Here is a 15,673-nt window from a genome sequence, read left to right as displayed (position 1 = left end):
TATCCTGATTCCTGCCACTCGGGGCGCAAAGCCCTTACCACGGGAGTCAATGGTGGTGTCGTTACTCTCTTTTCCAGTGCTCTAGTGGTACCTCTTTGTTGGTGAAGGTGGAGTGTTGAGGATAAAGCCAACATGAAGCTATCTATCTATCTATCTATCTATCTATCTATCTATCTATCTATCTATCTATCTATCTATCTATCTATCTATCTATCTATCTATCTATCTATCTATCTATCTATCTATCTATCTATCTATCTATCTATCTATCTAAAGAGACATGACTGCGGTGACTTTTTGTAACCGCAATTGTCTCTCTGTCACTTGCTCACTTTGGGAATACTGTATTTACTTATCATTTTGGAAATCAATAGTTTCCAAGATGTATCCACGTACCCCCTGCAGATGTTACTGGTGGTAGCCTGTTAAAACTCAATAGTTCAGTGAGACAAGAAGAATGGGACAATTTTGCAATAAAACAATTTAAATTAAACATCTATTCTACTTTTAGAGATGTGTTCACTATATGACATCAAATAAATAGAACTTTTTTGTCACATAGAAAAACAATAGTAGCTCTTTTTTTTGGGGGGGGGGGGGGGGGTCATTTTGTTTATCTTTAGCATATAAGTCTCTCATAGTCAATTCATCGTGAGGAATAACGGAATAAAGGAATAATAAAAATGTTAATTTTTTTACTTTTGTCTTTTCTTATGCACTTGCATATTTAAAATAAATTCTTGAAATTCAAAAAGAAAAATGTTGTGTGATCTGTTTTGATATGACTGCTTAGCATGGGGAAAGTTGCAAGAAGTTGTTGCAACCGTCCCCACACTATCAGCCATGACAAAAAATGACATTGACAAATGCTAACCATATCATTTAATAGTCAACAAAACGGTGATTCAAACTAGGAAAGTTTGGAGGGTTAGGGTCTGTCTGTTTGCATGTGTGTGTGTGTATGTGTGTGTTTGTGTGCGCGCAAAGAAAAGGAAAATGGACATAAGACACTTCTTTAAGTGTAACTGTAGAGCCTCAACAATACAGATATTGAATAAAAGCCAATATTTAAAGCCTTAGTAGTATTGGGGCTAAACCGTGACATCCAGCGTTCAGAATCTAGATTGCAGCGCTCACTCGCTCACCCCTCCCGCTGGCAAAGATCAGAGGACAAACTTACTCGGACATAGATACGATATGCGTCACCTGTAACAACAGCGCTGCTAAAAAACAAACAAACAAACAAACAAACAGAGAAGAAGGACGTGGGTCGCTGTGCTCTCCAGCCGGTTCAGCTGCAGCTCCACAGCTGTCAGAGCAGCCTCTGCTGCTCCTCTCTCTTCAGCCTGGTGTTTGGCTGCACTTTGTATAAGAACAGTTCAACATTGTAAGATCCAGCTAATGCAAATAAGCACCGTGTGTGTTTTGTAACAGCAGAAAAAAACAAAAACAACTACGTCGATCATCCTCTGGGGGCACAAGCTTAGTCAGAAACACTCAATAGGCGTCTGAGCCAGGTTGGTCTGCTGTCGCGTACTCAAAGATGGTGATGCAACATGACAGCCTTCGGTGGGTGCAACGGGCACTTATGTATTTGTAAACAACTTATTCTGAGCTACGAGACAGCTTTCATCTGTTTGCGGTTGTGATTAGACTTCGGTAAATACATATCTATGAAAGCAATATTTGATTTTTGCTAATAAAAAGCCAAATAAGCTACATACTGCCCCTTTAATGGTTAGTATTAGTAGATCTGTGCAAAAGATAATCATCTTTAAACTCAATTTGAAAATACTTTTAACACCAGTTTGTAACATAAAAAGGATAAAAATGCTCTTTTGTAGGCCTATATCCAGTCTATAAACAAGACATACGGTAATATTTTCAATTCAATGATTGTGCATATGTGTCTTGTTTCATAAAGATAAAGCAATGGATCGTGTTACTTATTTTCTTTATGTGTGTCGGAAATTTTCTGTCTTTGGTGAAGAATGAAATAGAGATTTCTTGCCGGCCGACAAAGTTTTATTTTCTTTGCAAAGAAAAGGTCAATCAACATGCGAGCAGTTCAAAATGAAGAAAGACCCTGAGCATCAAGAAACTTGAACATTTGTACCTGAGGAAAAGCCCACCTCTTGGGTGTGTTTTACGTTCTTTGTCTGCTGTGGGGTCGGCCCCCTACTCAGGGTGTCTTTTCACACTCTTGTCTGTCGGCACCGACATCCTGGAGTGTGAAGTTAAGAGGTCTAGTCAACACAATTTAAAATACAAAAGGGTTTGAATATTGATGAGGAAGTGAGGGGTTGGGTGTCTCAGGTACTTGAAATGCAAAGGAATTTAATTTACAATTACATTTAAAAGTCAGGTATGTTGGTGAGAAGGTGGGAGGTTGGGTATTTTACAAAGAGATTGAAATTACAATTACATGTGGAAAAAAAAGAAAAACAAAAAAGTTCAAATATGAAAATTCAAATGACTTTTAAACCATATTCTTATTCATAACAAACATGACGTAAGGTGATCGAGACTTCTTAGACTTGTTCTTCTCCCCCTCCCTTCTGTTTTTCTTTATCAAATTTTAAAGTTAAATATCATAAGAAAGGACACAAAGTTAGCAATTGACAGTTCATTTTATGTTTTTGCTCTAGTCTGGAGAAGTCTGGAGACTCCAGCGCAGCTTTCAGTTTCTCGGCCTTCCCCTGTATCTTTTCCATGCTGTCTCTGTCCACGTTCAGCATCAGTTGTCAAACTAAACTTGATTCAGAAGTATTCATCAAAACTGTTCTTACTAAAGCCAGCCTGAACAACCTCTTTGATTCTCTCAGTCACCTGTGGTTGAGCTGCCGGCAGAACAGCCTTCAAGTCACCCTCTATTTTTGCCATCCTGGTATCGGTCTGCCTCTGAAATTCGTTCTTGTTCCTCAGGACCAGACGGAGAATCCCTTCCTGGGCTGCCTTGCAGGATTCCTGCAGATTCTGACGTTCCACTTCGAACTCTGGTTTCTCCTTATCCATGGCCATGAGCCTGCCCAGGCTGCTCACTTTGTCCATCAGGTACTTGTTGGATACTTCAGTGTAGGTCGTTGAAATCATGTGGACCAGACTGGCAATGTTGGAGGCTTGAAAGGCCTGATTGTACAGGAGGTCTTTGGTAAAGAGCTTGTCATTGTAAGTGAGTTTTGTGGTACCCTCAGATGTTGTGACAAAATTGTGCAGTGTCTTGCTGAGGCTAATTTTGACAATGTTGGAGACCATCTGGAAGAAGAGCACCATCTTCTCCCACTGCTCTTTGACTCTGCCCATGGCGTCCAGACCCTTCACCAGCATCTTGATGGTGGTATTAAAGTCAATCTCCTTGATATTGCAGCTCTGCATTTCAACCAGAATATCAGTCAGCTCCTTCTGATTCCTCTCCATGTTCTCCACACTCTTCTCATATGCCAGTCGTGTGTCTTTGAGTTGTTCTCGGCTCTGCTCTATTTTGAAACGGGCATTCTCAGTTGCTCTCTGACTTGCTGATTGTCTGCCTGTGCTCTGTGCTTTATACATCATTGGTGGTTTGGGGGTAAGAGCTGGAGAGCCTAAAACCTTTTTGCTTAAAGAGTCAAAAGTGAAGGTTTCATCATTTAGCTCTGTAATGTTCTTGATCACCTGTTCTGTTTTTGCCTGATCCCAAGTGTGATCAGGGGAATACGTTGCCAGCTCTTTACATATGTTGAGCCCTTTTTGACAGATTGCCAGAACGTTTGAAACACCTTTTCCCTTTGGGAGCTTGTCCACTGCGTTAAAGATCCTTTGATATTGATTCTCAGTCCATTTGGTCTTTGGAAGCTGTTTCTCCTGGTCATACAGGTTCTGCCAGTCTATTTGATTTCCACTGACAAATTGTGTAAGAGTTCCTACAAGGCTCAGAATCTCCCCAGATTTACTATAGCCTTGCATTTGTGCAAACGTATCAACATTCTCACCTGAGGTGTTTTGGTCAGTCGGTGATTGTTCTGTGTTCGATCTATATGTATCTGGGTTAAATATATTCAGGACTCCTGTTACAGCAGTTGAGAGACCTTCAACAAAATCCATGCCGATCATATCCCACCCAGAGGGAAGTGAATCCATAGATTCTTTGAACGTTGCTTGTGCTTCATCCACCTGTTTCTCCATGGTCTGCAGTGCTTTCTGGGACCGTTCATTCAGAAGTTGGGCACTCTGCTCCCTCAATTTTGCCTCTTTAATTTTCAGCTTGACCTTTTCCAGCTCTTCTCCATAAAAGTGTTGAGCGTTGATACAGGCCTCCAGCAGCTCCTGGATTAAATTGATCACGGCAATATATTTGTTTCTTACACTCTCTGCCAGTGCCACACAGTCGTCTGCGATTACACGAATGTTGTCCAGTTGATTTGGTAGGAGGTGTTTAATAACTGCATCACTGCCCTTAAAAAGAGTGGTGAGCGCTACCTTCATGTGATCAGGAACTGTGGCTGTGTGAAGGCGGATTTGATCCATATTCACGTGGGCTTCATTGAATGCATGCCAGCCTGAGTTACAGATCTGCATGAGACAGGCCCTGAAGGACTCTGGGTATCTGATGTACTTGTAGCCATCTGCAGGGGGGTTCTTGTTGATTGAGAAATCTGTAGCTGAGGAGATGAATACAAGCTCCCCCATGATGGCAATAGAGAGGGGAGCAGGAGTCAGATACTCCTCCCAGTTTGCATTGGGTTTCATCAGCATCTTGGTGGTTTCTCGCATCTGTGGTGCAGTGGTGAGACTTTGAGTGGTCTGTGAAACTTGGTTGGCAATGTTTTCTGTTGAAAAAATGAGAAACAGAAGTTACCGGGTAATCTTTCACTCAAAAAAATACATATGGTGAAGTTATTCACCCTTGCAAGCTGGTGGAAAACATGAAAATGAGCACATTTTTACAATTTTGATTTTTTAAACGTGTGTTTAAAATGGTAAATGGTAAATGAGCTGTGTTTATATAGCGCTTTACTATACCTGCAACGATACCCAAAGCTCTTTTACATCATACATTGCATTCACAAATTCAGCACAGTTTTTCAGGCCTCACATTAAAGCAGAAGTAAGCAATCTGGTCGTTTTGGCTAACTTCTGGTCAGCGGATGGAGTTAGCAGTCCCCGCCCTCGTCCCTACGTCACCACATTCACGCGCATCCCTTGGCTGCACACACAGAGAGGACCGCCCCTTCATGCCGTTCTCTCTCCTCATTGGATAAAGATTGTAGGATACAAGGAAAGTTTTCTCCTCGGCTTACAGCAGAGCAGAGTGACTGACAGACCCGTGTTTCAGACCATAAGTGATTGCTGTCGGAAGATATAACTATTTAAGACTTATATTAACACAAATATTCTGCTTACTTCTGCTTTAACTTTGTTTTTAACAAGGCCTCTCGGCCCTTTAAAATTGGGGCATCTCAGTCAAAATATTGAGCACCAAATTGCAAAACCAAATTAATGAATTCATCAAGAAAAATAAAAAAAATAGCATTAAATTTAATTCAATATTATTTTGAGTCCTTTAATCAAATAATTGTTTGTTGGAATGTTTTAGAACAGAATTCTATGAAAGGTCCATCTGCTTGAGTTTGCCTGGGTAAAGATGAGGTCATGGTGTTTAGATAAAGAGAGAATCATATCAAAAATAGACAGTACATATAGTGGGGCCCTGCTTCACTTCGCTGTTTAGCTCCTTTCATCTGTTGAAGTCTCTCTGAAATGAATAATAAATGTTTATATGTTTGTTTGCGTTGAATGGTGGACAGGAGACAGTGAACATTCAAATTAATATTAAAGATGACTGATGCACTTTGTTGACGTAGCTAACTAGGTGATAGTGTTTACTATGCTAACTATACCTGGTCCCTAATATTGCAACCGTTTGCAGGGTTTTTTTTTCAGAAATAGTTGTGTGGAGGGTGGAAAATTTTAGTTGTCTGACATCGCATGGGGAGTTTCAACACAGGAAATAATAAGTGATTGCCGTCGGAAGATATAACTATTTAAGACTTGTATTAACACAAACATTCCGCTTACTTCTGCTTTAACAAATGATCAATGTTCAGGGCCAGACTATTCTGGACGAATTTAGGCAATTCTGAGCAACAAGAGACGGACTAGAAAGAGAACAGGAATATATGCATTCTGCCTTAATGGAGGCTTGAACTCACAACTTCTGACACCATGGACCACCCCCAAACTCATGAAGCTAACTGGCTTGAGGTGAGTCCTACTGTGTGGCTACACAAATTAACTAAGCCAGTCACTATGGTGACAGCAGCAGTGAAGGCAGATTTAAGAAATTTGATCAGGGGTATACTTTGCCAGCTCTTCACATATGTTGAGCCCCCTTTGACAGAACTTTTGCAATAGCTTTTTTATGTGGCAGCTTCTCAACTACATTACATAAATATCCCTTTAAATTGACTCTCAGTCCATTTGGTCTCCACCATTCTAAAAATAGATTGCACCGACAATTACTGTAAGGTAACAAACCTACTCCTAAAACTATAGGGATTATGGCGATGGGCCAATTTGCCAAAATGTTGAACTATCCCTTTTAAGACAACCTAAAAACAGAGGCACATACTGTACAATAGGAGTCAGAGAATGTTGACCCAAGAGAACAGTTTAGTGTTCCCCATCCTTGCAAAGAGTCGACCATGCATTTCTATTGTCAGAGCATTGTCCTATTACAGCATTGGGGATATCTATTTTATCAAGTATAGAGGGATTGAAGCAATAAACAACAAGTGTGATGACTAATGAAGGAGTTGAATTCAACTATTCTCCGTTGTGGTATGGTATGGGTCATCAAGAAGAAGGGAGAAAATCATACAGTTCCTAATATCATCATACATATCTGTGACTAACTCTGGCGGCGGAGGTACATACCTTGGCCCCGTGCTGGCTGAGGAAACAGAGAGATGAGGACCATGCCCAGCAGGCAGAGACTCTGTCTCGCTGTAAACGGCATCCTGATACCAGCAGACAGGAGGACACAACACACCTGTGCAGGAAGACGAGGGTGAGGAGAGAGGAGAGGGAGGATATGGCAAGGAGGAGGATCAGGGAGATAGAGAGAAGAGGAGTTGGGAAAATGGTGAAGGGAGAGGGAAGAGGGGTAATTAGATGAGAGGATGGAGGAGAATGACAGGTGGTGTGGGGGAGGTTAATATAAGGAGGGATGTGAGAAAGTGGAGGAGGTAGGGAGGAGAATAGAAGACAGAAAGAGCAGCAAAAAAGAGGAATGAGGGAGAGGCAGTGAAACTCAGGAGGAAAAGGGATGTGAGAGAGGAGCAAGGATGACAAGGAGGAAGAGGTGGAGGGAGGAGAAAAGATTTCTTTAATTACATACACACCCAACATTTCTTGCTTATATTTTGCTGTTAATGCATGTGTTTCCTAAAAGACAGGTGATTGCATTGACTGCCACTTCAGACTAAAAACTTGGCAAGCATATATGAACACGTTAAAGACCAACCCCCCCCTCCCTCCTCCATTTCTAAATTGATATCCCATTTACAGTAATGACGCTACCAAATCAATGTCTCTTTTACAGTTTTTCTCAATTGCTAAAACACTAAACCCTGTTGTCTGAACCAAATTCTCAGTTGCCTGAACCCACTGATTGAATCAGTCACTCTTTTGGCAAAACCATCAGCACTTTTCACCTGTTTAGACACATCTTGTCAACACATTTTCATTGTGATGCACCTGTGTTGCATAATGCTGAGCACGGGTGGCAAAAGTCAAACACAACTAAAGCACGGGTTTCACCAGTTGAACACAACAACTCAAAATTGATAACACTTGTGTCCAATGATGTGAGGGCACATATACTGTAAGTAGTAGTTCAGGATGAAGTCCTGTGGCCTGATCCAGTACAGAGAAATGATGCTGTGGCTGAGTTATGCACTTCTCATTTCTATATTTTTGTACTTTATTTTTACATAGGCTTACTGCATACAAGTGCTAAATGCACAAGATTTCTGTTTGTCTTTGTACTGTACAAGTGCTACGTGTAAATGCACAAGATTTCTGGTTTTTGTACTTCTTTTTTTTTTTTTACTACTATGTACAAGTGCTAAATGCACAGGTTTTTTGTTTTGCAAGAGGAGAAGATGAGAGACGACAGGGTGAAGGAAGAGAGGATGAGGGAGGGAGGGATGAAGGGGATTAAATGAATGTGGAGAGGGAAGGAGGAGGGTGAAAGAAAGGGAAGGAGAGAAGTGCTACAGTGTAAATGCACAGTTTTTTTGTTTTGTAACATGCATTTAGCCCACAGTGAACAATAAACATTTATTTCTACAGCTTCATGTGCTGAGCATTGTGTTTTCTATTTTTCTATGTAGTGTTTAGTGGCTGCTCAGTAGTGTTTTTAATTTTGATTGACTCGGGGCACGATTTGACAACATAGTTCAGTTTTGGGCACAGATTGAACTGTTTTGAGGTGAAAGTTTGGTTTTGCAAGAAGAGTCTGAGGTTTTGTGAATGTAGCTTGAAAATTGGGGTTTGTGTTCACAGTTTAGAGAAAATGAGAGAAGCTTTCGAGAAATGTGTCTTAGCAATCGAGAAAAACTGTAATACCTAAGTAAATGCACTATTATATGGCAAGCCATTTTCACATTTAAAAGCCAGACTGGATATGTGTTGCAGATATCTGTAATTCAGTTTTGCCCAGTGAAAAAGAATATTTACGATATCCGCAACTCCATTCTTCCCAGCACAAATGACGTCGCTTTTGCCATTCATGTGTAGGGGGTTTGTCATTACAGATATCTATAATTTAGTTGCAGATATGTGAATTACGGATATATGTAACTGAATTACCACTAACAGTAATTCCAGTTTGAGATATCTATTTGATTTTGACTAGTCATAATTCCATTTCAAGATATCTTTAATTCACCCCAATTAAAGATATCTACATGTCCCTTTTCTCTCCCTCGTGCATGTGAGGGACAGAGCAGAGCAACAGTGGACGGAGAGGCGGCTTTAGACACAACACACACACATAGCCTACAACCTAGGCTACGGTCATGAAAAATTAACATAATTTCACTTACCTTTCCTATCAATCAGTCTCTGGTTTAGTTGAGAAGTTTGGACTGAAAATCTCTTCTCAAATCACCTCCTTAAATACAAATCTGAGAGACTAGCCCCTCCTCCCAGCACTATTCTAATCATCTCCTCCTCCCAGCACTGATCTAATCATCTCCTCCTCCCAGCACTGATCTAATCATCTCCTCCTCCCAGCACTGATCTAATCATCTCCTCCTCCTGTTTACTTTTCCTTTGTTCCATAAATGAACTTTAAACTGTACTGGTTTTTATCAGACTCAGTGTTGTGTCATTCATGTTTCAGACACACTATTGCCAAAATTAATTCTAACAAAAAGCAGCTTTTATCATCTGGAAACTCTTGTTATCTAGATAGATAGATGCTGATCTAAATGTGTCATGTAAACACGTTGATTGGAAAATTTTAATCTGGAAAGGCTTAAGGCCCCCACACACCGCCCCGACGCGAGCCGATGGCCGGCGGCCTTTATCCGACCACTACATCGGCTCTCGTCGGACACAGTCGATTGATTAGGTAGGTACTGTAGTATATTATCCACCTTAACGTTCTTGCTTTAATATCTTGTATTATCTTATGTTCTTCTTTGTGTGTGTGTGCCTTTCTGGAACTGAAGGAATGTGTGAATCGATGCTCTGCTCGATGGACTTCATGTTTTGCTTAGAAGTAATCTTAGAAGTAATTTATTGATTCTGTTTCAGTCCAATGTGCGAGCGCCCACCCCCCAGCACACCACCCCAAAGAACAAAGTACTGGCCACAACAGTCTTAATCATTGTCAGTATATTCAATAAACCTTGTCAATTATCACACACTGGACTTGTAAACGTTGAGTAAAAAGCTTTCAATATCAAGTTTTTGTTTGTCATAATACTTATTTGATAATGTTACATTTCACCCCAGGGTGTGTTACAACTAACCCAGATTATGGGGTGAATTGTGTCATTTTACTCCTTGTGTTTGAGACTAAACCATGCATTTTCTGTTTGTGTTGCAGAGATAGGGTCAGACATTCCAAAAATGTTACGACCACCCTCGGTCTCCTCGGTCTCCCCCTGTGTTTGTGTTTCCCAGAAACCACTTGATCACAGCCCTCCCCTCTTTTACCCAACCCCCAACCCCTCCTTCCCACGACTGTAAGTATAAAAGTTGGGTCTAAGCTTGTTTATATGAGCACTGACAGGACAGCAGAGGCTCTTTAAGAGGTAAGTGTGCAGCCACATCTCGGATATCTGTAATCATGTCATTGTGAGCATGAAGTCAGTGTAGTCATGCATGTGCACACATGTACTTTCTAGCCACTTGTTGACAGATTGGCTTATACAGTCTATCCCCTTTTCCATTCCTTTCCCAAACAGTGTATTCAGCACAACTAGAAAATATCCTTTTCAATCTGCCTTTATGTGTCACACAAAAAAAATAACAAACACAAAACTTCAAAGCTCCGGTTTTGTTTTTTTGTGTTTTTATGTTGATGTGCTACTGTTATTTTATTGTATTAGAATATTTAACCTTTTCTTGATTTGTGACTCTGTTGTATACTTATTGGGGGAAGATTTTTAGTTCAACATTTTGGCAAATTGGCCCATTGCCATAATCGCTATAGTCATAGCAGTAGGTTCGTTACCTTTATTTGTCGGTGTAAGCTATTTTTAGAACGGAGGAGCGGAGCGGCCGGCTGCTCAGGGCTATGCTATGGAGGCTAAAGGAATTTCTTGGTTTCCCTCATCAAACTCATCAAATACAAAATCCCAAAACTCCAAAACGCTTTCGTGGACAAGTTGTGACCTGCACAACCACCACGCTATGAGATAATAACAGAACGTTACGAAACGGAGCCGTTTTCAAGGTAAATACAAGGTAAATACAGAGTCTGCTTGCTGAAAAATTGTCCCTGAACGCAACACGCATCAGCGGTTTTGCATGAATTTACCTCTAAAACAGCTCCGTCTCGTAACGTTCCATTATTATCTCAGTCATAGCGTGGTGATTGTGCAGGTCACAACCTGTCCACGACAGCCTTTTGGAGTTGTTCGGTTGTGTATTTGATGAGTTTGATGAGGAAAACCAAGAAATTCCCTTAGCCTCCATAGCATAGCCCTGAGCAGCCTGCCGCTCCGCTCCGCCGTTCTAAAAACAGCTTACACCAACAATCAAAGGTAACGAACCTACTGCTATGACTATAGGGATTATGGCAATGGGCCAATTTGCCAAAATGTTGAACTATCCCTTTAAAGAAGATAGGGCACAGGAGCTGAATATATATACTAATATAATATATTATACAGAAGGACCACGGAGGTCTCAGCATGTCAAGCACTAATTATTCACACAGATTTTTGTGATTACAATTGAAAATATTCAAAATGTGTATTTGACCTGTAACATGCACTTTGTAACCAGGCTTTGTAATGATGTCTATAACGGTCTGGAAATCCCCTTGAGTCTGTTGTTCCATTGACTTTCCTCCTGTATAAGATGATCAAAGTATTTGTTTTCATTTTTGCAGAGATCAAGCATCCAGCTGTAACGTTGAGATCATGGATAGTGTTGTTTATTATGGGTACGTATTGACTTAACTGTACTGAAATTTCACACTGTCACCTGTACTAAATTCAACTATGTCATATGTCACAGGGAGTTTGGTTACACAATTAATTTTATCATGATTATTTCTCATTTCTGTCAATTAAACCTATTGAATTGAACTAGAATTTTAAGTGAATCTGGCTAATTAACCTGTTTGGTGAATTTACCATTACACTCAAATTTTGCGGTAGCCTCTCCTCAGCTCTTTCTGTTATGTAACTAAGCTTTAACCCTTTCCTGTCTACATCACAGGTCTGCAGGGCAGCATGTGGAGTTGAGGAGTCTGTCCGATAGTCTGATGGTACCACTGAAGAGTGGACTCTCTTCCTTCATCACTGTCTCAGGGATCCTCCTCAGTATCAATGCAGACATGATCCTTCCTGGATCCCAGACCTTTGATGATATCAGACGACAGATTGAGAACATGAAGCAGCAGATGGAAGAGTCAGAGCGCTTGGCCAAAACAAAGCTTGAACAAGTGGATAGGGCAACTGAGACTCTCACTGTAGAGCAGAGTCAGTTAGAGAAGGAGAAAAGACAGAAAAATAATGAATTGAATAATTTGAATACGCAGCTGTCATCACTCCAGTCCACTCTAAAGAATTACAACCAAGCTTTAGCTACAGCCAGGAGGAACCTGTGGTCAGCAGAAGACACCCTGAGTGACATGAGAGCAAAGAGGGTTGAAGCACTGAGAACACGAGACGCAGGGTTTCAAATTACCTATCTTCCATTTCTAGGTCGGACTGTTGGTGAGTAAATACACCATGTTATTAGTTATTCTAAACATAATAAAAATGATCACTATATGTATCCCACTGAAATGAAAAAAACTTGTTTTCTGTCACAATATTTGTCATCGATGTGTTTCATCATTAATCTACTTTAATTTCAGGATCAATTGTGATTGCTGTTGCTCAATCTGACCTGGACCAAGCCTCTGAAGCTGTGGACGCAGCTCGTCGAGAAGTAAATAACTGGGCATATGACGTGAACCATTATTCTAACCAAATACAGCGCCACTATTCCTTGATCAGTCAAGCTCGTCGTGACATCTCAGCAGCTGACAATAAGATTCGTGAGACAGAAGCCAAACTTCGTGACATGTCTGTGAAGCGTAGGGTTGTTGCTGATATTCAGGATGAAATGAGACAAACGGTCACTCAGCTGGGGCTGCTGAGTGGGGTGGGGAGTGTGGCGGAGCTGCAGACCCGTCGCCTGATCCTGCTGGAGCCTGTGATGAGGCTGTTGGAGGATATGACATCAAAACTGCGTCAGATCAGTGGAAATGAGCTGCTGTACAGGGAAGGTATACCGAGCCTGGTGGAGAACATGAAGAGGAACCACAGGAAACTTAAAGAACTTGCTGACAGCAGAAACAGTGCAGATATTAATGGTTACATATGATTTGCAATTCCATTGTGGTATATTATCCTCAACTCAGCTCAGTTCAATTCAAATTTGAAGAACATCAGCAACTCTATTTGTAAAGAGCGATAGTTTTTATTCTTACAGAATAAATACAAATAAATACAGATGTTAACGGAGAGAAAGGCACGCACATATACATTTATGAGCAGCATAGTAGTATATAAGGATGTTAGATTAGTTGCTTAGTAGTCCAATAGAGGAAGGTGATGATTCTCTGTCTTGTGGGATGTGTCATGTATTTTGCCTGTTGTGTGGAATGAGAAATGTCTGTGTTCCTTGTTATCCTCCCTTTCTCTGTGGGGGTATGGTTTTTGGGGTTATTTGATGCTTTGTTTTTCCTTAGTCTAAAGGTTAGAGGTTATGGAATATCTGGATAGTGGTACCTCTTTGTTGGTGAAGGTGGAGTGTTGAGGATAAAACCAACATAATAGAGAGGGGGTTTGGGTTAAGACAGGGAGAGAGATCTCACATTGGCACCAGAGTCTCTCCATGATTCTGCATTTTTGTGACATTGTCCTTTTTGTAATAAATTCCTTTTTGTATGCAAGTAAAGACATGTCAGCGGTGATCACTTCTTTTCATCAACACATAAATATACCTATCTATCTATCTATCTATCTATCCATCCATCCATCCATCCATCCATCTAGATAAAGAGACATGGCTGGGCACCACAGTGACTTTTTGTTACTGTAAATGTCTCTCTGTCACTCGCTCAGTTTGGTTTACAGTAATCAAAATTGTTCTACAAAAGTGTATGCTTGTGTAACCATCTGAAACACTTGGTTGTACCAGTGTCAAAAGTGGGAGGAGACTTCAGCAGGTTCTGTGCTCTGTTCTTCTATTCAATCCAAACTTTGTTTTACTGTAATAGATTTTATGATGCAAACAGTTTATCAAGAAGCAAATGTGGTCAACCAGATCAAAGGCCTTAGACAGATCAATGAAAATTGCACTAGTTAATTGACCCTTATCAAAAGAGGTGAACACATCATTTGTGAATTTCAACAAGGCTGTGGTAGTGGACAAATTTTTGTCTGAATCCTGATTGAAAAGGCGATAGAATATTGTATGAATTGAAGTACTGAGATAGCTGGTTAAAAATAAGCTTTTCAAACGTTGCGATTGAGCAAACAATAGAAATGGGGCGACATCGGATGGATCACCTCCTATGAAAATGGGAGTAACCGTAGCACATTTCCAGATCGAGGGAATTGAACAGGTGGACAGAGACAAATTAAACAGGTCAGCAAGGGGATACATCAGGGCATGAGCGGCAAGTTTGATAAATTTAACTTTGAGGCCATCAGGGCCAGCAATAGTGTTATCTCTCAGTTGACGCAAAGCAAGAAAAACATCATTGGGCAAGATTTATTAAAGGAAAATGAATGGTCGGAGAAGGTACTATATGAGGGGCTGGCAGTCCAATAGGAATCAAAGTGATAGGAGCTACAGATATTAGAGAAATGATGATTAAAAGCATGAGGAATAAGTGATGGATCAGAGATAGGCTCATTATTAAATTGAATCTTGGATAAAGCATTTTTGTTATTTCTGTTAAGAATGAGATTCAGTCGTTTCCAGAACTGTCTTGGATTGTGGAAATTTTGTGACCGGCTTTCTTTGTAGTAATTAGACTTTGCGTTCCTGGTTTTGACTGTACATTCATTCCTTAGTGATCTGTAAGTGTCCAAGTAGCATCCCTAGATGCAGGATATATAGCCCATGCTTTATCCCGCTGCTTAAAAAGACTAAGGTGTTCAGAACTAATCCAAGGCAGGTGACTTCCTTTAACTCTGACAGTCTTCATCGGAGCATGTTTTCCAATAACGTTACATATTTCAGAGTAAAATAAGTTCCATGCATCCTCAACATAAGGAATTTGTCCTCATTAATATGTTTACATTGTCTGAAAGCAGGGCCGGCCCGTGGCATAGGCAGTATAGGCAAATGCTAAGGGCGCCGCCCATCCAGGGGGCGCCAGCGCCACAAATGAGAAAGAAAAAAAAGTGTAACTTTCACTATTTTTATAACTAGTTGGTACTATTATTTCTTAATACAAAAAAATATCCCACGTTAATTTAAATGCAAAGCAATACCTATTAAAAAGTAATAATATAATATGTTACAACATTACTTACTAAGTCGCCCCCCCCCTCCCCCACATGCCCATTGGTACTGCCCTCCGCTCTCCCCACAGTCACACACAGCAGAGGTACCTGTCTGCATGGGAATGCTTTCAAGCCGTTTTCTTGTTAGAAACGCCACATTTTTAATTAGATGTGTGGATACTTGGTTGCATTAATCCTCAAAGTCGGCGCAAATGCCGGCTCGTTTGCGCGATATGTTTTTGTTTATATTTCGGTCATTTTATGCCACCCTTGACGACCTGTCAATCAAAAGAACAGCTGTGAAGCGCTTCGAACCCGAGAGAGAGAGAGAAGCAGTGAGGAGGATGACGGTGCTTCAGAGGCTGAAAGTTTTGACTCATTAGATGAGGAAGATATTGAAAAAAGAAAAGAGACTTGAGACTTCAGCCTGCTTAGACAGCAGG

The 15,673-nt window shown here is 40.7% G+C and overlaps 1 protein-coding gene across 1 annotated transcript; it reads right to left on the bottom strand.

Annotated features, from left to right (window-relative positions):
• Positions 1–2,753: 2,753 nt before the first annotated feature.
• LOC310993299 (uncharacterized protein) lies at positions 2,754–9,181 on the bottom strand. Its single transcript, XM_083981616.1, has 3 exons — positions 9,087–9,181; positions 6,913–7,027; positions 2,754–4,805 (listed from the first exon to the last, which is right to left on the bottom strand). Exons 2-3 carry the CDS (start codon positions 6,992–6,994, stop codon positions 2,761–2,763), a joined length of 2,127 nt encoding a protein of 708 aa, XP_083837742.1. The 5' UTR covers positions 6,995–7,027; positions 9,087–9,181; the 3' UTR covers positions 2,754–2,760.
• Between the last annotated feature and the right edge of the window lie 6,492 nt (positions 9,182–15,673).

The sequence above is a fragment of the Trachurus trachurus genome, assembly GCF_905171665.1.
Source record: "Trachurus trachurus genome assembly, chromosome: 11".
Classification (NCBI taxonomy): Eukaryota; Metazoa; Chordata; class Actinopteri; order Carangiformes; family Carangidae; genus Trachurus; species Trachurus trachurus.
Note: the sequence above shows the minus strand (reverse complement) of the source record. Positions and strands in the feature narration are given on the sequence as shown.